Genomic DNA, 24,599 nt, shown 5'->3' with positions numbered 1-24,599 from the left:
ATTGGGCTATGAATAAAAAAAGTAGTTCGCTGTCCAGAAAAAGGAAAAACTACCAATAGAGTAATTCAAATAATTAACTGAAGAGTACAAATATAATAGTTAGGAATTGTACTCAGAAATCAAGTAAAGCCCATTTTCTTTAAAATAAGAAAAATGATAAAAATGATGGACCAAATTTCAGCCTTCTGAGTGCCAAAATGCAGATAAATCTTATCAAATTTGGAGAAATAAATGTTTACCTGGTCTCTCTGAAATGTCAATGGCTTCAAATGAACTTCGGAAAAAAGCATATCTATATCAACATTTAAGCCACCTTACAAGTATTTTGTATGACAAATGGAGAAGAATGAGAAGGAAGGAGATAGGAATTTGTATTGGACAGGACACAGTAGGCCTGGATCTTGATGTTTATTTCATATCTTTTAGACACTTTTCTTATTTTAAAGAAAGGAGGGAAAGGAGGAAGGGAGCAAAGTTTGTGTAGTCAGCTAACCATCATTTTCCTAAATATAGTTTTATTTCTCAAACAACCTTTAAATGTTTTTAAAATTTTATTTACATATAAACACAGCCATTTACCAAAAGTGGCTTGATTTCTATTTTGCAGTAGTAAGAACTACTTATACTCAATAGTGTATATAAAATTTAAAGGAGTATCTTTTTCATTTCTATAATTAAGACTTTTCATCACTTCAAATAGACCCATATCCAACCATATCAAAATGGTCAAGTTTATACTGAAAACATTTAGGGGAGAGAAAAAGAAAAAAACACAGGAAAGAGGTTCTGCTTTATATAGAATGTAAGTTTTCAGTTCTAAGATGAAAAACTAGATCCATTCTCAACCCACAGCTAACACTTCTTTTAATGATATCTATCAAGAATCCTTTCCAATGAAAAATTTTAACAACAAAGTATTTCATTTGTGTGTTTAATTAGGTTATCTTCAATACATTACAGGTTTCACTTTACATCTTTCACTGTGCACATAGGGTAATGTCATTTTAAAATAATTTGAATCACATTTTATAGTCTTAACAAAATAAATAAATAAAAGAGGGTGAGAAAGAGATAATAAACCATGAATGAAACACTCAGTAATCAGGGATAAAAATGAGACTTTATAGCTGAGCTAATATATTAAAAGACGGAAGTCTACATCTGGTTCCAATACTGGTATGAATTCACTGGCAAATTTAAAAAGAATCTCATTGTACAAAAACAAAAAGATGGTTTTGATAGGCTTTAGTCCTCTGGTTACTTTTGTTTCTAGAGTCATATGATTAGTATAATAATATGATACATTTAATATGTCTCTGTGTATATGGTTTTGATAAAAATGGACCCACCAACTTGTCTCAAGGGCACAAGCACAAGCTATTTTAAAATACACATACTGCCCTAATGTTCCTATGTCAGTAAAAACAAATTGATGTTTTATAAGTTCATACAAAATTTAAAACTTTCACTTTCTAAAAACGAATATTTGACAATCTTAGCTAAACTTAGCTTTTTACATTATTTCTGCATATAAAGTAATGCATTAATTCTATGCTTGTATCTATTATATATGAAGGAAACAAAAAAACTGAGACATATTTCACCTTTACAAGTGCCAGAGACAGATAACTATGGATATTTCACTATAAAATTTTAAGTTTCAACTTTCACAATGACTTTTCATAGTCTTGAAAACCATTTAATCAAAATTCAATAATACAATCCTTACACAGTCTTTTAAGGCCTAGATAAGATCTTGCCTCTTTCAAGAAAACAACCTGTGTATTCCCCCGAGTCAGGGTTTACCTATCAGTGATGCTAATGATAACATCAACAACAGCTTACATTTATTGGGTTTTTACTATATCTGCCACATTACAGGTGTCATTTCATTTAACACCTGAACACAACCGTGGGAAGTAGGCAGTAATAAGAATTTACTGAAAGCCTGCACACTGCCCTTGCCTTTGTGGTACTCAGAATTTAGTAGAAAGAGAAGGGCACAGGAACAAAACATTACAATACTGAGTGATACTACAACAGCAGGATTAGCTATAGGACACGCCAGGACAGCAGTTCCTAAAGCTGATTACGCACCAGAACTAGTATTCTTAAAATAAAGTTCAAGCCATCTAATGTAACCCTCAGGCTGAATGATGCAGTTCCTGCCAGCCTTGATGATCTCACCACCAATTCTCCCCACTCTAGGAAGCCTTCACAGAGGAGATGACTTTTGAGCTGAGTCTTGAAGAAGAACAAAGTTTATCAGGTGACTAAAGAGGAAAGAAAATACTAGGAATGTGTAAAGGCAATGGGCATAAAAATGTATGAAATCCAGTGCTAATGAATAGTTCTTTGAATATGGGAAAATAGTGCAAAATGTGAAGGTAGATTAGGGCCAAACTCTGCTGTCGATGCCTAAGATATGATCATATCTGAACTTTTAGAGGAAAAACTCTGACAGCAGACTCTCAGCCAGAGACCAGAATTAGTAAGGCCAAAATGGAGGATATAATAATGAAATCATTTATAGTAGTAGCCATAGTAGCAATAGTAGTAGCAGAAGCAGCAGCCAGTTGTCATAGCAGCTAACATTTTGTAACTATGCCCAAAATCCCAATGGAGATTTCTGTGGTGGAATTAATAATAAACATCTTAAGCAAAATTAGACAAAATTAGAGAAGATGAAGTAGAGTCAGAGCATGTAGTGAAGAAGAAAGACACCAAAGGAAATTCCATACTTCTTTCATAGTTCAAACTGAAGTTGCCCCAGCACTAAAAAACAAACAAAAAAACATACGGCTTAGGCCAGGGGTGGGCAAACTTTTTGACTCGAGGGCCACAATGGGTTCTTAAACTGGACCGGAGGGCCGGAACAAAAGCATGGATGGAGTGTTTGTATGAACTAATATAAATTCAAAGTAAACATCATTACATAAAAGGGTATGGTCTTTTTTTTTTTAGTTTTATTCATTTCAAACGGGCTGGATCCAGACCGCGGGCCATAGTTTGTCCACGGCTGGCTTAGGCCCGCTAACCCAATAATTTTTCACAATCTATGCAATGACCAAAACAACACAAATATGCCAATACATATGCACAAAAGTTTTCTGCATTGATTATAAAAACAAAAACTGAAAAGTTAGAATTTATTTTTTCCAAAGTACTAAAAAAAATACATTATGTACACACAGACAGAGACTTGTATATATTGAATGGGAAGATAGCTAAGATATAGTAGAAGTTTTTTTAAAAGGCAAAGAATAGAACACCACATATAGTATAAATCCCTTGTATAAAACAAGATATGCATACGTGTGTGCTGAAAGAAGCCACAGGAAACTGTTAACTCACATTACCCAAAGGAAGTAAAATTTAGAAATGAGTGGAGACACTAAGTTCCTCTTCTGTACCATTTGGAATTTTTACAATGTGCTCTTATTACTTTTATTTTTTCCTTACTTTATATAAATAAAAGGGGGAGGGGCTTATATATTCTGGTTAAAATGTATAGAGAATTGTGTAAAATAATTTTCAAAGACTTCTATCTAAAATTGTTAAAACTGGAGACCTGCCACACCTAAAGAGCTAAATTTCCATTATCTAGAAAATTAACTTACACATATTTCTTAATTTTCTAAGATTAAACAAGACTTTACTGGATAAAACACAATGATTTTTAATATGTTTTTCTAATACTAGAGAAGATCCACTATTTCAACAAATATAAAATTCTTAGATCACTACTAATTAAAAACTAAATACCACTCTTTAAAGTTTTAGCTTTAACAGTAATAAAATCGCAATTTACATTTGTACAGGTTACAAACTGCTCTGACACTCATTTTTGTTCCTCACAAGAAAACACTGAGGTAGGTAAGGAAAGTAATATGATATTAGGTCCATTTTAGGATTAGGTATCTGAAATTTAGAGGAGTTACACAATGTACCCAGCCAGGGTCACAAAGCTACTAAGTAACAACCCAGGAACTGACACGTGCTCTTCTGGTTCCACATCGAGGAGTCTCTCCACTAAACCACATTGCTCCAAATGACCACTGCCAGGGTGTGCTAAGGATCAGGCAATGACAGGCAGTCTGCCAGGAGAAGAACATACAATTTAAAAATAAAGTGCATGAAAGTGGGCTTGACTGGCGAAAAAGATATAGGACTGGGAGAAATGCCAAGAAGAATAGCAACTAAGGTGAAGACTGGGCAGCATACCAATAAGGGAAGCCAACGAAATGCCTTTGTAAGCTTAATTTACTTAGTTAAGGTAGAAGAAGAGAAAGACTATTGGAAGAACTGTGTTGTAATGTGCAAAAAATCATAAAGAAAAGTGTGTATAATCCAATCAAAGGATTTAGAAAAGATGTGATGGAGCGTGATGTATTAAGATGTATTTAATCAGAGATTAAGACATGGCACATGATTGCTATGAGAAACTAAGGGTCTAATCCTACAGTGCATGGTCACGTTAATGATATGGCTTGGAATGTTAAGAGGCATGTGAGAAATATACTTAGAACTCTATCTCACTCTATAGGAAACACACTAAATAAGGAGCAATAATTACTTTCCACACAAAAGGACTCATTCTCCTAAGATTCTAGTGTAGCCCTGAACAGTAGTACCTGCTTAAATTGACAAAATCTTTGTAAGAGAAGGGACCACAGACCCCAGGGTCAAGGCCACCCTGATCTAAAGGGAATCTGGGTCTCTAATCCTGATGAGTAGACTTCCCAGGGGAATTCTTACAGCAAACATTTACTGCTTACAAAGTACAAACAAGTTCCTTGAGAAGCATCAACATTATTGTCCTTTACTGTGACGGAAAAAAGGATTAAGGACCCAACAGTTTTGACTCCCAATGTCACTAGATACCTCTTCTAACACTGTACAATCATTTCCAGAGTTATTTTAGAGATTTTTTTTTAATCCTCACCCGAGGATATTTTTTTCATTTATATTTCTTTAGAGAGCGGAAGGGAGAGGGGGAAGGAGAGAAAAAAAGAGAGGAAAAGAGAGAGAGAAACACTGATGTGAGAGAAATACATCAATTCTCCTGCACCCACCCCAAATGAGGCCAGGGATTGACCCTGAAACCCAGGTACGTGCCCTTGACCAAGAATCCGTGACCTTTCAATGCACAGGCCGATGCTCTAACCACTAAGAAACACCAGCCAGGATGAGATTTTTTTTTTTTTAATATGATTAATTCCTGATATATTTTGTTTTGGTGGTTGGTAAACATATAGAAATATCTGTTATTTTTTGCCATTTTAACATCCATTTGCCTTTCTCCTGCTAACATATTTTTTTTTTAAATAGATTTCAGAGAGGAAGGAAGAGGGAGAGATAGAAACATTAAAGATGAGAGGGAATTATTGACTGGCTGCCTCCTGCAACCTGGGCATGTGCCCTTGACCGGAATTGAACCCCAGACCCTTCAGTCCACAGGCCAACACGCTATTCACTGAGCCAAACCAGCTAGGGCCTGCTAACATATTCTGATTTCCCTTTAGGAAATCACTATTTCCCCATCCTCAGACCACGTACTTCCATTAGTCAGCTCCATCTTAGCTTCAGGAGAGACACATGACCTATGTCAAAGCCAATTACATCACATTCCAATGGCCACACCAATTTGCTCAGAGAAAGGCACACGACCTCTTTAGAAGCAGTGAGGTACAAGACTGCTGGATTTCAACTCGGAAGGTCTGACCCAGATAGCTGCTCGCGGACATTTGTACCCATGAAGCAAGAGTCTGTGTGAGAGTGAAATCAATACAGAGGTACCAGAATGACGAGATGAATTCAAGTAATTTGTTTCAACCTGAATACATGAAACTAGCCCTACGAAGACTCTAAATATATGAGCAAATCAATTCCCTTTTTGACTTAAGCCAGTTTAGGCTAGGTTATCTATAACAAAACCAAGAGGAGAAACGAATGCAATAAACTTGTTAATACCAAAAAGTGGGAAAGTTCCTGGAGGTTTATACAAAGCACAACACACTGAGCAGACCAACTCTAAAAATGCTAGTAGTTATTCCAGATATTCAACAGTATGAGATCTCTGAAGCTTATTTCTGTTCTCTGCCCCCAAACGAAAGGGGAACAGTAACTGGGGGCAAGGAAAGTCTTTTAAAAGAAGCACACAGACTTTTCTTAAAAATCTTCTTTTTTCCTACATATTCCTAATACTGCCTCCCCCAGCTAATAAATATTTACTCCAAATTGTATGAATATTTCGTTTAGGTATCTCAATTTATAAAACTCCTCCAATGCTTCAGTTTCCATTAGTTTTTATGACACGATATAATCACACAAACCAGACCTTGGTACAAATCAATGGTTTAGAGAAACTGGAGGAGTTAAGTAGCAATCTCTGAAATATCTAAATCTCAAAAGCAACATGGAAGCTTATATGTAAAACTTTATCTGCACATCCATCAAGCCTCACATTCCAACTTCTTTACAACCAAAATCTCTCCCCTCCTTCTTGGGAAAAAGAATTTAATGGAGCTCTCAGGTGTTTAACATGAGAAAAACACTGGGAAAAACAGCAGAGCAACTCAGTAACTCCCTTCCACCCCTCACCATTCTAACTCATCCCACCCAAAAAATGAGGCTTGAGAATATGAAAGAGTCAATGTTTTAAACAATAAAAAATGTATGGGATTCTTCCAGAAAAACACAAATCTGCTCAACACAAAGTACATACATTAGGAAACATAACTAGAATATTTTAACCACTATTATATACAAAAGGGCAGAGAGAGGTTGTCTTTCATGAAATCTGGATTGCAGATGTCAGGCAAAAAAAAAAAAAGATTAATAATCTATCAAAAAGTCCCAGAACTACTGATTCAAAATGAAAGCTTTCACTACGTACACCATATGTAAATATACACATATACACGCTGCTTATAATCCCTTGATCTGAAGAGAAAGAGAACTGATACTCTACTGTGAAAATGGTCAGTGGGCAGACATTTCAAAATCCTTTCCCACATGAAAAGATTACTGAAAAAGAGATCAGAAGACAACAAAAAAAGCACTTAATATATATTGAGTTGTAAATCCTGTATGAACTAGGATCTATTACACAAAGGGGGAACATGCAAAAAAGTGAATAAGAAAGTCAAACATGAATTAGTCCAATATCACAGATGCAAATATAAACCCCAGAAAGCACTTTATGGGATAGAAACACACACATGTAAAAAATGTCTATTATTAACACTGAAATAATATCAAACTTTGAAGTTCCAAATAAATCTTAAATTAATAAAAAATCTGTGTCTTCACAAAAAAAAATCATCTGCTTAAAGTAGTACATAATTAAGATAAAGGCAAAACACATATTTTTAAAATACAACAAATCAAGCATTTACTAAAACAGCTATTATGTACAAGGCATTAATTCTAAGGGTACTAAGATAAAATATCCTACTATATTTTGAATAACTACTGCCTGATTCTATTAAAGAAACTCTCACTGTACCTATAAATGTAACCTCTAGCTTATGCAGTGTTACCTTTCATTAACAAAGATAATGCAAAGTAACAACAGGGAAAGCTAGGCTTCTGTCCTTGGTTCCATAGTCCTTTGTATTATTCTCAAACGCATCTCATATGTAATGTTCACGATGCAAAGACACTCCCATCTACACAACTGGAATGAGAAACCGATGATGACAATACTAACAGCAAATACACATAGGGCTTTTTATGTGCCAGGTGCTGTTCCTAGCACTTTACATATATGTCATCTTTAGAAAACTCAATGAAGTAGGGTAGTCTTCTCATCCCAGTTAGCAGATGAAAAATGTGAGTCCCAGAGAGGTTAAGAAGCTTGCCCAAGATCACACAGCTCATATGTCAGAACCAGGATTCAAACCCAAACAGTATGGCTCCAGAGTCTGTGCTCTGACTTCAATTGTAGCAATTAGCTATGGTTTTAACCCCTTCTTTCCTTCTAATCGACTTTACTAGTCTATGACTCAGTTTCTTATCTTAAAAAATGGGCCAATAACAGTTCTTCACTCATATGGTCATTCAATGCTCAAACAAGTATTAAATGCAGCAATATATGTAATGTGTTTAGAACAACAGTACCTAGTACATACAATACTATATGAGTAACTGTTCTTACAAAGTCTAACAAATGTCTGTTGCTGGAGTTGAGAAACAGTGCAGAATGGCCTTCTGTGTCATTCACAATTCTAAAAAAGTGATGACTAACTAAAACTTGACGCGTCCTGGCTGGTGTGGCTCAGTTCGGTCCCCAGTCGGGGCACACACGGGAAGCAACCTACCAATGTTTCTCTCTCACATCAATGTTTCTCTCTCTCTCACTCTCTTCTTCCCTTTCCTCCCTTTTTCCCTCTCTCCCTTCCTCTCCTTAAAAAAAAAAAATCAATAAGAACATGTCCTCCAGTGAGGATTAAAAAATTTTTTTTTACTTGACAAGTCCACTACCAGCCTTCAGGAAAATACATACACAAGGTAGAGCAAAAGTAGGTTTACAGTTGTGAGTATGTGAAATTGAGTTCTTTCTTGTATTAACTATTGCATTATTTTCCAAACAAACAACTGCAAACCTACTTTTGGCCTCCTCGGTACATAACTCAGGAGTTGTTCTCCTCAGTCTGGAATTTCCTCTGCATTATCTTGTGTTCCCTCACCCCATTCCCAGCCAATATCACAGAAATATATTTCCTCCTGATAGAAGAAGATACTAAAAATTTCTCCTCAGTACCAAACTGAAAGTTTATACATGTTTTTAAGACACAAAATCTATGTGGTATTTTCATGTCAGTCTCGTCAATACAGCTGGGGTACCAGGTACTCTAAAAGGCTTCAACAGAATACTACTCTCGGAGTTTGAATTCACCAAAGAGCTACAAAATTATGGAGCCTGAAAGAACAACAGCAACCTTCTAGTTCAGGCTCTCGTGCTGATTAACATTTAAATTTGCCTCTAATTTCCTGTGACGACATCCTTGTATAAGTGTCATTGTACAACTGTGCTCGGATTTCTCTCAGGTACAGAGAACTGCTGGATGGGTCCTGGAGTACATATACCCTTAACTCTACAAGGGATTATCAAATTACTCCTGAAAGTAATTTATACTTTCTAATCATTAATTCATACTCCTAAGAGTATGAAAGTATATATAGTATACATAAGGCAAGGTGGGGGGTAGGAGGAGTGGAGAAAATATCACTGATTCAGGCTCAAAAACCAACCTGAATTTATAGTTAATTTGCGTATTATTTCTTTCCTCCCCCTGAAACTCCATTAAGTGATAGAGAATTTTTTAAACAAAATCAACTAGTAACAAAAGAATCAAGGCCAGAGAGTATAATGAATTTGGGAGCATTTTCATGGAGTCACTGCCAAGAGCAGATAAAGGGTCTGCAACAACAGGAGTGGTTGGATAACAAGTGAACTCCACAGGGGCTCCAAGTTAGAACTATTGGGTGGGGAGGGCAGGAGTGAGAAGGGGGATGGAAAAGGTGGCTAGCTTTTTCCATGGAGGCTGAAAAGAAGAAAATGGAACAGGAATTGATTCCTCATCCCTACTCTGCCCCTACCCCCATCCCTGTACATGCAGTTTACATGCATTCTGGCATTTATCCCGAGGCAAAAAAGGGGGGGGGGGCAGGAGGAAGGGCATGGCTCCTCTCTCAAGAAACTGAACAAACTACCTCTGTGGGCCTGTCCCTAAAAGCAAGCTCCCAGCCCATTCATCCTAACATTATACCTGCCAGTCAAAAGCACTGCCCCAAAGTTTCCAGTGAGATTCCAGCGGGTGGGCTCTGACATAGGCAAGACCAGGGTAAATAGAAAAAGTGAAACAATAACCCCAGAAGAAATAAAGATGATTCAGGAAACAGAATAACTTTGTCAAAATCTTATCATTCTTACAGTGATTAGAAAAGTTTTCGCATCCATGTCTCTGCATCAAGATGTCATGAGAAAGGAATAATCGAAAACAAAAGAGTTCTTGTAAATTAAAATATAACTGCGGAAATTAAAAGTTCAGTTAAGAGTCAGGAAAAAAAAGATGAAACCACCCTCACCATACTCCTCAAAAGAGAGAAAGGGGAAAAAAAGGACAGAAAATGTAGGAGAAATAAAAACAAATAAAATTGAAGATATTCACTAGCCAATGAAGAAAATGGGGAAATTATCAAAGAAATGTTTCCAAAGCTGAAGAAAAACAGAAAGGTTTAGTTGAAAGGAACTACTAAGTGCTGATCATAACTAATCAAATAGGATGTACAGCTAGGCATATCTAGTTCCTTCAGCAACATCAGAAACATTAAAATAAAGAGATAAGTCTAAAAAGTTCCAGAGATGGCGAAGGAAACTTTCAAACAAACAAGGCTCTTGACAGACATTAGCTATAATGTGAGCGAAACTGGATGTAAGATGATGCAGGAAAATTCTCAAAGCTCTGAGAGAAACTTTTTTTCTGTAAAAGTCTACATAAACTAACTATCAAACCAAGTATGAAAGCAAAATAAAGACATTTTCAGATGTGCAAGGACTCAAATAGTTGACCTCTTATTCTTCTATCATGAAGAAAATACTTTAGAAAGAATACAGAACAGGGGCGAAAAACCAATGAAACCGGAAATATACAAGAAAACAGTGGCACTAACCCAGGAGTCCAGTGAAAAGAAATTCCAAGGATGCAGCTGTACAGCAGACCTAAAAAGCAATGAGTCCACATTAGAACAAGAAATCAGGAAGCTCCAAAGAATGTCCTCTCAAAGAACAATTCACATAAATTCCAGGAAATGGACAAAATTAGTAAGAAGCTAGAAGACATTATTAGCAAAATGATAAAGATGGCATATGCTGCTTCTCTCAACATAAAAAAAAAAAACTCCAGGAAAAACAAAAAATTATGTAACATCATAATCCCAACAAAGATCCAGCAAACTAAAAAGTGGCAATACTTCTAAGCAATTGATTAAAGCATGAGAAAAGTAAATCCATTTAAAACAGATGCTGGAACATTCTCCTTTAGGTGACCTAAGAGTACGTATGACATTGGACTTTTAGAGATGGAACTTGAAGAGATCATTATTCCCTTTTCAAGATGGCCTTTGCCCTCTCTTCTCTGACTCACTCACTCACTCACTCATTCATTCATTCATGTAACAAGTATATACTGAGAATCTCACGTGCCAGGCACTGTCCTAGGAACAGAGATAAAATAGTGAACAAAGATGAGGAAAACCCTGCCATCCTGGAGCTTGCATTTTATGGGAGATGACACCTCCACTTCCAAGACCTGCTAAAGGGTTCTCTCTCCCATAAAGCTCTCTCTGAACTTCCTTGCTAAGTGCTTCGCCTATTCTACTCCTAAAAAACTCAATTCACAGAAGGGAATTTAGCTTTTTACATGCATATTACCATTGCTCAGCTAATGTGCAAACTATGCAACAGCAACACTTGTTAGAGTTATTTGTACTTCTAGTGCAGAGCTCTGAGCCTAGATAAGTAATTGCGTTTTGAACCTTTCCATTCAAACAAAATGTAAATAAAATTGCCAAGTAAAATGTAAAGCACTATGTAAATGCTACTTATTATTTAACAGATGAAGCTGAATTCCCTGTCAGTTAACTGACTTGCCCAGATCACAAAACAAGTTTGTGGAAGAGCCAAACTAAAATACACTGTACAAGCTTGAACTAAAATAAGTACTCCAATCAATAAATAGGCCAAAAGGGAAGAGAATAACCTTAGGCATTTTCTTAGAACATTTCCAAATATATAATGAACGCCTAAGACACAGACTCTATTTCTTCCATATGTCAAGGCGTAACATTACAATTATGCAAAGATCATTGTGAGAGCCTTTAGAAAGCCTCTCATCAGAAATATAATCTATCTTTTAAAGCCTCCATGTCACAGAGTTGTATATTTCTACTCTGCAACATATAACATTTGAAATGCGTAAGTGGTTAGATATGTTAATGTCATTCATTTTAAAATATATTGGCTTTTTAACTATTTATTCACAGGGTGTGGCTGGCAGTTAGCTAGATGGGGCAGGGCAAGGACAATGGGCCAGATATAGAAGGTCACCAGGGCAGAAAGCTTTCTGCCCTGGTGACAAAGCTTTCTGCCCTGGTGACCTTCAAGGGGCAAAACTGGGAAAACAAGGACCTCACCCCCAAGGTGACCCTTCCTCCCCTAATAGATCACTGGTCATCCGGTTTAGACCCCTTTGTTACCAGAAAATGGACCTGGCCCTTAGCAGGTCTGCTGTGGGTTTGCCTGGGGCCAGCCAGTAGTGTGTGGGTTCTTGACTTTCTGTAGGAAAAATTTCACAACGTGAGTCCAGGTGACTATGAGGAAACATTTATTAAAGCTGGGGACAGTAAAACAAGGACTTTTGTTTGCTGGGAGTTTTTTGCTTATTGCTTCGATTTCATTAGTTGTACTTATCTATTCAAATTTTCTGATGCTTCCTGATTCAGTTTTGGAAGATTGTATGTTTCTAGGAATTTATTCATTTCACTCTGGTTGCCCAATTTGTTGGAATATGGTTGATTATAGTATTCTCGTACAATTATTTGCATTTCTGTGGTGTCAGTTGTTACTTCATCTCTTTCATTTCTGAGTTTATTTATATAGGTCCTCTCTCTTTTTTTTCTTGATGAGTCTGGTTAAAGGTTCATCAATGTTTATCTTTTCAAAGAACCAGCTCTTGGTTTCATTGATCTTTTGTATTGTTTTTTTAGATTCTATGTCCTTTACTTCCAATCTAATCTTTATTGTTTCCTTCCTTTTACTTACTCTATGCTTTGTTTGTTGTTCTTTTTCTAGTTCTTTTAGGTGTAGGGTTAGACTGTTTATTTAAGACTTTTCTTGCTTCTTAAAGTACGCTTATAATGCTACGAGCTTCCCTCTCAGTACTGTATTCACTGTGTCCCATAGATTTTGGGTTGTTATGTGTGCATATTCATTTGTTTCCAGGTAACTTGTGATTTCTTCCTTTATCTCACTGTTAACACATTCATTGATTAGTATCATGTTATTTAGCCTCCAAGTCTTTGTGTGTTTTTCAGTTTTTTTCTTGTGATTCTTGTTTCATATGATTATGGTCAGAGAAGATCTTGATATGAATTTAATCTTCTTGAATTGATTAAGACTCGTTTTGTGTCATAACATGTGATCTAACCTAGAAAATGTTCCATATGCCCTTGAAAAGAATGTATATCCTGCTGCTTTGGGGTGAAATGCTCTGAAGATATCAATTAAATCTATCTGATCCAGTGTGTCATTTAAGGCTGCTACTTCATAACTGTAATTTTGCAACTATTATGAATCGTAATGTAAATATCTGATATGCAGGATGTATTTTCATTGTTCGTGACCCACAGATAGAGAACTGCTGCTCTAGAGGAAGACCAGGCCTCTAGGGGAGGTGGAATAGCTGACATGTGGAGGTAGACCTTAGGGAACCTTGGACCTTGTATAGATCTGCCCCCAGCTCAAAGCTGGAGGAGTTGACCATTGTACACAGATTGGCCCCTCCCATACATACTCAGTCCCAGTAGATGTAGCCACAAACAGTGAATAGTGTGATACTTCTAGACAGTTAGTTCAAGACATTGGTTACACATAACATCTGACATAAACCTGTACCTGAACCTCATGCAAGTGGACCCACAACCAGTGGTGGGCTTTAGACCACACCAGAGGTTGACCCAACTAGCCACACAAGCAGGACATCCAAAGGGGGATTCCTGAAGGCACCAGACACTGCTGTGAACAACTTTGCCTTAGGGGCAGTCCATGCAAAGTGACTCAAACTAGGTGATTGAGGTTTATCTTATAGTCAGCCAGCCTAAAAGGTTAACTCCACCTATGAAAGGGCCAAGAGCATTCAAGACACAGCTATAACAGGAGAGTGCATATAATCCACAAGAAACATTCCCAGAGCACCGAGCATAAGTGATGTGGAAGACTGTGCCACTGGGCTCAACAAGACACATACATCATAAAGCCATAATAATAATTCTGGGAGTCATAGCAGATCTACTTAGTACACAGAGGCAAATGGGGAGAAAAAGAAATATGCCCCAAATGAAAGAACAAGAGAAATCCCGGAAAAGTAATTAAATGAAATGGAAGCAACCAAATACCCGATGCAGAATTTAAAACAATGGTTATAAGGATACTCAAGGTCCTTAGGGAAAGGATGGATGATCTTTGTGAGAACTTCAGCAAAGAGGTAGTAAGCTTTAAAAAGGACATGGAAATCATAAAAAAGAACCAGTCAGAAGTGAAGAATACAATGCCTGTATCAAAAAAAAAAGAGAATTCAAAAAATGAGGAAAGTTTAAGGGACCTCTGGGACAACATCAAGTATAACAATATCCATATCATAGGAGTACCAGAAAGAGAAGAGAGTGAGCAAGGGATAGATAACCTGTTTGAAGAAATAATGGCTGGAAACTTTTCTAACTTGGTGAAGGAAAAAGTCACACAAGTTCAGGAAGTAAAGAGAGTCCCAATCAAGATGAATCACAAGACCTAAACCAAGACACATCATAATTAAAATGCCATAGGTTAAAGGCAAAGAGAGAATCTTAAAAGCAACAAAAGAAAGACAGTTACCTGCCTGCAAGGGAGCTCCCATAGGCTGTCAGCTGATTTCTCAACTGAAACACTTCAGTCCAGAAAGGATTGGCATGAAATATTCAAAGTGATGAAAAGCCATTTCCTACAACCAAGACTACTACAGCAAGGCTATCATTTAAAATGGAAGGCAAAATAAAGAGCTCCAGACAAAAAAGAAGCTAAAGGAGTTCATTATGACCAAACCGATATTGCAAAAAATGTTCAAAAATGAAGTGAAATAACATTTCTACATTTTAAAAATCTGAGATCTTATCACCATCATCTCCACAGATAAAGAAAGACTAACGGACATTGTTCTTCAAGCAACTGAGAAATGCAGAAAAGAATAAAGAGCAATAAGAAGCATAAATACTTTATATATAAATAAATATAAACACTGACAATATAAAACAATGGGAATGCCTTATGCTATTTAAGATGTATATAGGGCCCAGCCAGTGTTTCCCTGTGGTTAAGTGTGGACCCATGAACCAGGAGGTCACAGTTCACTTCTTGGTCAGGGCACAGGACCCAGCTGTTGGCTCAATCCCCATTAGAGGGGTGTGGGCTTGCAGGAGACAGCTTATAGAGGATTCTCTCTCATCACTGATATTTCCATCTCTCTCTCCTTCTCCCTTCCTCTCTCTGATATCAATAAAAACATATATATTTTGTTAAAAGGAGTTTTAAAAAATGTATATAGAATTAACAGAAACAACAAAACATACAATAAAAACAAAAGAGCATAGAAACCTTAAAAAAAAGGTTCCCATACTTTTAGGAAATGATTGATTGTTCTGTGACCATGAAAACAATAACTCTCAGAGTGAGTTTTAAATAGATCAAGGACAACTATTTCACTGGTCACATTTCTGAAAACCAGCCAGTCAGTAACAACCAGGACTCTGAAATCAGACAATCAAGATTATCACTCCAGTGAACATTCCTATGAAATGATCAAATGTTTCCAAACGTCAAGGCATTTTTTTAAATGGGATGATACATATCCATATATCGCTCCCCTTCATAACAATGGTACTTGTTTTAGTTAATACATAAATAAAGAAAAAGTAGGATACAAATAATCTTGAGATTTAACAGGAGCTATTATTAAGGCAACACCCAGTGACAATATACCTTCAGCTCCTGATCCATATCATGTGGCTCTGAGTGGTTTCTCACATATGGCAGTGAGATTCCTCCATACCTCCCCAGGCCCAAGGACCACTGTTCTATGAGAACAGCAATTAGACTATTCCCAATATATGACTCTGCAACATGTTCAGTAGCTTCTGTCTTCTAAAAAACAATGCATATAAACTAAAATCTTTCCTTTCCTAACTGGTGAAGGAGACTTCCAAGGATAAGGATCCCATCCATATTCATCTCACACAACTATAGTATACCTTCACAGTGTTTAATTATTGACAAGAAATTAAGTACTTGGATCATATACTTTCTAGCTAATCAAAATGATAACATTAATATTTACAATCAAAACAATAGATTTTCCATTTCACACACTTGTACTTCATATTTCTATCTGGTAATTTTAAACACTAAATGCATGGAGTTTATCCCTAAAATGGTTTTAAACCACATCTCTAACTGAAGTACAATTATTTTCCTTTAAAGCATTGTTCTGCCACTCAAGAGTTTTCTGATTTACATAAATGCTAGTTAAGCACCACAGAAATTCTCAAATATATAACTAGAATGTCACAAATCACTTAATCCATTCTGTCAAAACAGAGATTATTTAAACTTATTTCACTTCTGTCAAAAGAAATCTTATTTATTTTCTCTTACAGAAAAAATATTAGTAGGATAAACTTACAACTTCCATCCCCAAACTTTAAAATGATTCTGGTTAACCACAAATAGACTCAAGTAGTTAAGTATTTTTCTGAATGTATTCAACATATAATAATGTCATATAGTAACTGGGTTACTGTTCTACAAAATTACAAATTATTTCACTGATGATTATTCTGAATCATTCACAGATAAAAAGGGCACTCTTGTCCTTATTATTTAAGAAAACTAAATGTATTGCTGGCTGAAAGAAAACAATTTGTAAATAGATAACTTTTAGTTAGGGTCAAAATAGAACCATCAAAAGCTATTATTAATAACATCTTTCACTAAGCTAAATTCACAAAATTACAACACTGTAGTCTACCTCTATCACTTTCAAATATTCTGACAATATTATTTATAAAAATAAAGACAAGAATTGTTTTTCAATTATTTTTAAAAATTCAACTGTTTACCAGTCATAGATTATAACATAGAAAACTGAAGTAAAGAAATGCCATGAATACTATGAACTCTAAATAAAATTCTAGCCATAATTTATTGAACTCAAGTTAATAAAGATTGTGCACAATGATACAAAATGAAAAAGAGGAGCACCATAGTTCTTGGTGACTTACCAAAATTTAATCCCAATAAATAAATTACACAATCATGTGACTCCTAAGTTTGCCATAAAGATATGTGGCTGGTTCTCATGCCTTAAAACTAGATCCTTTTACACTCTAAAACTTTTTCTTTTTTTCACACTAATACTTTCTTTGTAACAAAATATTACCTAGTCAGATTCTAAATATGAATCTTTAGAAATGAGATTAACAAAACAATTTAAAAATACTTACTGTCTTGTTTCGTAATCTAATTATGTCTGAGACAGAGCCAGCACCACAGTACTCCATAACAATCCAGAGGTCTGTGTTCTTAAAGTAACTGCCATAGTACTTTACAACATAGGGGCTACAAAAAAATATATAGACAATTAAATTTAGTTAATTCCCAAAGAAAATGATTTCTTAATCCCAAAGAAAAGTATTTCAATATTTCATAATGTTCCCAAGCATACTTAATTACTAAATTTCTATTATACACTGATTTGTCTATATGCAGAGTTCACCAATTGTCTTAGTCTTTAACTGATGGATGAAATTTAGGAGGATTACAAACCAGAGGAGGCCCAAATGTTTTCAGTGATTCCCAAGAAACTAAGGCTTGTTTTGGTAAAGTGCTACTATTTAACATAAGGCACAAATGAAAATATTTTTCTTTAACTAAAGCATTTTAAATACAAATCTTCTAAAGGATTTTTCAAATAAAATATTAACACTCAACTTTAAAAGACTTTGTATTTCAATGGGACCAAAAAATTTTTTTAATTCTCTTTCATTTTGGCCTTTGAAAATTCCGGAGAAAAAAAGTTTTTTTGCTTTAAATTCAGGTAATTAAAATTTTTAACAATTTAAAGTATTTCTGAACTAAGGTTTTATGTCTTTCAGAGCAGAATAAACTGTTTATAGCCAAGTTGTTTTAAGAAGACTTAACAAAATTTATTAAGGGTATGTTATATACACTGATGTGTAAAACACCTTGCAGTGAGTTCAAGATTATATTAACTGAAAGGCACATAGAAAATGTACATGGCCCTAGCCAGTTTGGCTCAGTGGATAGAGCATCGGCCTGCGGACAGAAGGGTCCCGGGTTCAATTCCAGTCAAGGGCATGTACCTCAGTTGTAGGCTCCTTCCCAAACAGGGCCCTGTTTAGAGTTCGTGCAGTAGGCAACCAATCGATGTGTTTCTCTCACATTGATATTTCTCTCTGTCTTTCCCTCTCTCTTCCACTCTCTCTAAAAATCAATAGAAAAATCTCCTTAGTGAGGATTTAAAAAATAAAAAAAATTACAGAAAATGTATATGTATTTTATTTTGCAGTATACACTAAGTAATTGGCAATTCTATGGGTATAGGTGGCAGCTCTTAAGAAAATTAGTGATTCTAATGTGGGCAGCTACCTGAAAAGGCAACTCTCTCTCCCTTTCGGGGTGAGCCAAAAGAAAACCTTTGGGCAAGGTAAAATTCTCTTTAAAAAATAATTTGTGGCCCATTCTGATACACAATCAAGTAAATGGATCAAAGTTCAACAGCTCAATATCATAAAACATGGTCTCAATAATATTAACATAGAGAATTATTTAAGGAGATAGAACTAAACAACCACATTAAAGACTCACACCCAAATATAATTTCTATCATTTACTCAACATTCATTCATTCATTCATTCACTCATTCTACTTAAGCCAGAAATTAGACCAGATGTTCACTTTGCAGTGGTGAACCAAACAGATACAATTCTGACTCTCAAATAGCACACATCTACATGAAATACACAGATATTAGAGAAGCAAAACCACAAATAAATATAATTACTGTGATAAGAAAAGAAAAGGTGTTATGAGATAAACTGGCTAAGAATTTATTTTGCATTCACACTTCGGTAAACAAAAATATTCCTAGTTCATATAAAAAAAATGAAGTACATCCATATTCCATGGTAGCTCCTGACTTCGAATATATGAAGAAACCATATATATATATATATATATATATATAGTTGAACTTTGATCCATTTACTTGATTGTGTATCAGAATGGGCCACAAATATATATATATTGATTTCAGAGAGAGAGAGGAAGGGAGAGGGAGAGAGAGAAACATCAATGATTAGAGAGACTCATTGATCAGCTGCCTCCTGCACGCCCCCAACTGGGGATCGAGCCTGCAACCGGGCACATGCCCTTGACCAGAATCAAACCCAGGCCCCTTCAGTCCACGGGCCAAGGCTCTATCCACTGAGCCAAATCAGCTAGGGCATGAAACTTTAAAAGTAGACATGGGTGAGCTATAACAATAAAATATCCTCCCTCATTCAGTGGCTGTGGATTACAAATCAGGTTTGGCAAAGAAAGAAATGCTTAAGGTTTTATGTGTATAGTGGCCTACTATTGGTCATCCTCTGATAACTTCCATTATCAGTACTCTTTTTTACTTTAAAGCACTTACAACATCTTGTAATCATTGTTACTGATTTTATCTGCCTCCCCCAGAAGAAAAGAAGCTCGGTGAAGATAGGCGCCAATCATGTCTTGCTCTACATTCTTCCTCAGAGCCTCCCTTCTTACACGTACAAACAAAATCAGTAAGTGAACAAATGAACAATCACAGAAAAATTCACAGAAGGGATCTAATTTAGGCCTCCTCTATGGAATAACATTGACGCTAAGATTCAAAGGTTGAACAGAAGTTAGCCAGATGAAGAGCATTCAGGAGCCAAAAACTGTGTAAAAGCCCTGAGGAGAGAAAGAGCAAGTCATTTTCAGGAATCAAAACCAGTTTGCCTAGAATAATGTGAGTGAAGAGTCGGGTAGAACACAATGGAGTTGCAGATGGAAGCAGGAGCAGAACAATGAAGGACTTCAAAACCAAGGAAAGGAGATTGGGCTTTACTAGTTATGCAAGATAAGATCGAAGAAGTTTAAAGATTTCTCTGCTGTTTCAAAGCTAGAATTCGTAGGAAAGCAAATATGGACACAGGTAGACCACTTAGAAGGTTATGGTAGTGCATGCAAGAGATTGTAACAGCATATTTTTTTTATTTTCTGTATTTGTGATAAGTGGCGATAAAAAAAAGAAGAAAATATCTATCAAGTGAGGGGGGGGGGAATCTGTATTTAAAAAAATTTATATTGAAGAATGTGCCCTGACTGGGTAGCTCAGTAGGTTAGAGCATCATCCCAATATGCCAAGGTTGCAGGTTTTATCCCTGGTCAGGGCACATACAAGTATCAACCAATGAATGTGTAATTAAGTGAAACAACAAATTAGTGTTTCTTTTTCTCTCTGTGTCTCTCTGCCCCTTCCTCTCTCTCTAAAAATATCCTCCTAGATAATAAAAGGCTAATATGTAAATTGTCCCCTCAACCGAGAGTTCGACTGGGAGTTCAACTGGGAGTTCAACCAGGGGGTGGGGCCAGCCGGCCAACTGCCCGAGGCCCCATCCCCCGTTGGCCCATTCCCCCAGTCGGCCCTGCCCCCAATCGGCCCCCCACCCCAATTGGGGGCGGGGCCAGCCAGGCAACCTCCCGTGTCCCCTCCCCCGAACCAGGCCAGCCAGACCCCACCTGCGCACAAATTCATGCACCAGGTCTCTAGTCAATAAATAAAAAATAAGAATGTGAAAAGAAGCCTGAAGTTAAACAGAAATTACTAGTAAGAAGAAATGTGAACTCTTTAGAGAAGCTTCTTATGCAAGAGACATTGTCATGTTTAGTGGTCAACCTATACCCACGAAATTAGGGATATTCTTTGGCTCAGGGGGGAAAATGGATCAGAATCTGAGACTATTTGACTGCCTCTGAAGAAGGAAAATTGCTAGAATACTTGGATGCAGGAGAATTACCTCCTATCTTGGTTGATCTCATGTTAGTATCTTCATTGTGGATGCGTCACAGCAGAAATACGTGACTACAGACAGTCCAGCAATGTGAAATCTCTAGGTTACCAAAACAGGCACATTCTCCTACATTCAACAATGCTTACTTTAATCTGTGGTGTACATTTAATAACAAGTGGTAACCATAAGTGAACCCAGGAAGACAAACTTTTGCTTGAGAGGCCACTGAACCTCACTATAGCTGAACCACTGTGTCCTGGTCCTTCTATAGCCATAACGTGCACTGCAAATAGACTGCTCTATAACAAGCAAAAGATGAAGACCTGCCCTATGAAACAGTGTTTCAAAGGTATTCCACGTCCTCTCTGAAATGACATCAGGACCTGTCTCATTGTCCACCTACTCCTCAACTAAAATAACCTGATTTCTTAGGGGGAAAAAGCAAGACAAGCAGATCAGCATGATGACCTCAAAATTCCTAAACCAGGAAATAGTGTAGATATGTGGAAATGGAGTCCCTGTTATTTGGCCATACATGCTTAAGTGGAAATTAAATTTGATGACTTACAACCAACAGTCTGGACAGACCATGATGTAAAAGATGATTATGTATTTAAGTGTGAATCTGGCAATCAGTATCAGAAAACAAAGCTGACCATTTTGCAGTCACCTGGTGATCCACTTTACTATGGTAAAATTCAGCCATGTAAAGAAGATAATGAAGGTGACTTCAAGATATCTCCATCCTACTCTTCCACAGTTGATCATTCAAATTGGTTCATTATTGGATCAAAGACTGATGCTGAGAGGACAGTCAATCAGTTCCAGGGATTGGTCCAGGATGAAGCCAAGTATCCAATCAAGATGTTGCACAGCTCCAGTGGCTCAGCCAGCTTGAGTCAGCTCTCTCCAGGGAAAGGAAACAGACTGAGACCGTGTCAATTCAGTCTTCAGTACTGGGAAAGGGAGTAAAGCACTGATCTCCACCCATCAAACGTCCCTCAAACTCAGGACTTAGTTCCTTGGGTAACTATTTTACTCCACAGCTTTCTGTAATCTCCAACTCCTCCTCCTGCTTCTAAGCCACCAAGTCTTTCTCAGAAGTCATCCGTGGGTCTCAAGTTAGCGTGCTTTCTCCAGCTTCCCATCACAGACTTGAAAGTTTAAAAAGAAAATACCTCGCCGAAACCGGTTTGGCTCAGTGGATAGAGCGTCAGCCTGCGGACTGAGGGGTCCCGGGTTCGATTCCGGTCAAGGGCATGTACCTGGGTTGCGGGCACATCCCCAGTGGGGAGTGTGCAGGAGGCAGCTGATCGATGCTTCTCTCTCATCGATGTTTCTGGCTCTCTATCTCTCTCCCTTCCTCTCTGTGGAAAATCAATAAAATATATTTTAAAAAAAAATTTAAAAAAAAGAAAATACCTCAAGAGCTTTTGGTTTTATTTTTTTGTTTCCTGTTTTTCAAGTTGATAAATTGCATCCTTATTCACAACAGATTTTCTATACATTCCACATTTAAACAAAAGTACACAGTTACTAAAGATGTTGTATTATCTATCAAATATGTACTTTATTACTGTATTTTGAAAATTTGTCAGGATAAACTTGATGTGTTAGAAATTAATCATGTATATTTAGGTGCCCCCCTCAAAAAAATAGCAAAATACCCAAGTATTAAGCCCCTGATGGACCTGGCATTATGCTATGTTCAATCTTTCCTTTTCTATATCAAATTGTGGAAACAACATTCTTATCCAGTACCAAATAGAAATTCTGGGGAAATTTTGTAATTGTATTTTTTGATCTAGGGACTAAGGACTGGGGAATGTATTATTTTTCTATAACCACTTGAATTTCCTGTTACACAGCCTTAATGGAAAATATGTAACATAATCTAAATATATAACATACAATAAAGAAAAGCAAAATTAAACACACCCCAGCAACAATGTTCCTCTAACATTATTCAGTCACTTCATGAGCCGAAGAACTTACAAGGATCTTATATACGATTGGAAGAGAAAGTTTTCCATAGGTCTCTTACTAATAAGCACCCTGTTTTGACCAGGGGTGACACTGTGTCCAGACTCCCCTAAGTCACTGGTTCTAAGTCACTGTGTGCCAATTCTAATGAATAAAACATTAGCTACGGGGTTCTGGGAAAGCCCTTTCCTGCTTCTTCCCTTCTCCCTCCTGCTTGGTATACAGACATAAGGCTGGAGCTGGAGCAGCCCTCTTATAACCATGAGACAATAAGCATGCAAGCAAAGACCGCATGCTGAGAATGGCACAGTATAAGAAAAGAAGCCTAAGACAGTTATTACACTGTTGCTGCTATACCGGCCCTACCTTTAGACCTTTTGTAAAGGGAAAATAATAAATTTTATTACTTGATTAAGTAACTACAGGCTAAATACAGTCATCATTTATACACTTGGCATTCTCAGGTTCTTTAATAGGCGTACTAAGCCCCTTCATGATCAGCTCCATTTACTTACAAACACAGATCACACAAATCTCAGTTTCATACTTTCCATTCCAATAATTCAAACCTTGTCAGAATAGCACATACCAGTGAGCTGTTTTTTTCCTACCTGTAATTCTCTACACTCTCTCGCATCCCTGCGTTTCTTCACCAGGTTAACTCTTCCTCAGCATCCCAGACTTCTGACTCCTGGCTAAGGTAAGTGCCCTGCCTCCTTGTTCTCACATCACCTCCTGCACCAGTTGGTATAGTGAATCAGCTTTATTATAGCTATTTATTTTAACTATGTGTCTTCTCAACTAGATTACTAGCCAGCTCCTCAAAAAGAAAAAGTGTCTTAGTTCTCTTGGTATTCCTAGATCAGTGGTTCTCAACCTTCTAGCCCTTTCAATACAGTTCCTCGTGTGACCCAACCATAAAATTATTTTCGTTGCTACTTCATAACTGTAATGTTGCTACTGTTATGAATAGTAATGTAAATATCTGATATGCAGGATGGTCTTAAGCGACCCCTGTGAAAGGGTCATTCAACCACCAAAGGGGTCACGACCCACAGGTTTAGAACCGCTGTCCTAGATCCTGGCACAGTACCTGGTCCACTGGGGATGCTCAGCAAATGTTTGTTGAATGAATTAGAGTTACATAAGACTGTTTTTAATTAGCAAAAAGGGTAATATAAAAAAGGCTGTTAAATGACCCCCCTTAACATAAAAAAATAATTTTCACCCATAAATTCACCCTGAAAATGGGAAAACTGAGTATTTTCTACTACCACCTGTTGCTTTATAACATAATTTCTGTTTAAGAGCTGTAAGTCCTAAAGACAAGAATTTTAGTCTCATTTCCAATGGGAAGTCAGAAAACTAAACAGATGACCAAACAACACATCCTATATTAATAAAAGGCTAATATGCAAATCAACTTAACAGCAGAATGACCAGGTGCTATGATGTGCACTGACCACCAGAGGGAAAACACTCAACACAGGAGCTGCCCCCGATGGTCAGTGCGCTCCCACAGGGGGAGCACTGCTCAGCCAGAAGCCAGGCTCACAGCTGGCAAGTGCAGCAGCAGTGGCAGGAGCCTCTTCTGCCTCCAAGGCAGCACTAAGGATGTTCCAGGGGGAGCATGCCTAAGCTGTCAGTCGGACATCTCTCGAGGGCTCCCGGACTGCAAGAGGGTGCAGGCTGTGTG

At 37.0% G+C, this 24,599-nt stretch overlaps 1 protein-coding gene and 1 pseudogene across 1 annotated transcript in view; one reads left to right on the top strand and one right to left on the bottom strand.

The window, feature by feature from the left end:
- STK3 (serine/threonine kinase 3) overlaps window positions 1–24,599 on the bottom strand; it is a 207,968-nt gene that overhangs the window by 168,155 nt on the left and 15,214 nt on the right. The window contains exon 4 of the mRNA XM_006753196.1: window positions 17,317–17,431. Within this exon, the coding sequence (XP_006753259.1) occupies window positions 17,317–17,431 (115 nt within the window). The remainder of the gene's footprint in view (window positions 1–17,316; window positions 17,432–24,599) is intronic.
- Window positions 20,195–22,808, top strand: LOC102758695 (annotated as a pseudogene).

This window comes from Myotis davidii, unplaced genomic scaffold (genome assembly GCF_000327345.1).
Source record: "Myotis davidii unplaced genomic scaffold, ASM32734v1 scaffold390, whole genome shotgun sequence".
In the NCBI taxonomy this organism is placed as follows: Eukaryota; Metazoa; Chordata; class Mammalia; order Chiroptera; family Vespertilionidae; genus Myotis; species Myotis davidii.
Note: the sequence above shows the minus strand (reverse complement) of the source record. Positions and strands in the feature narration are given on the sequence as shown.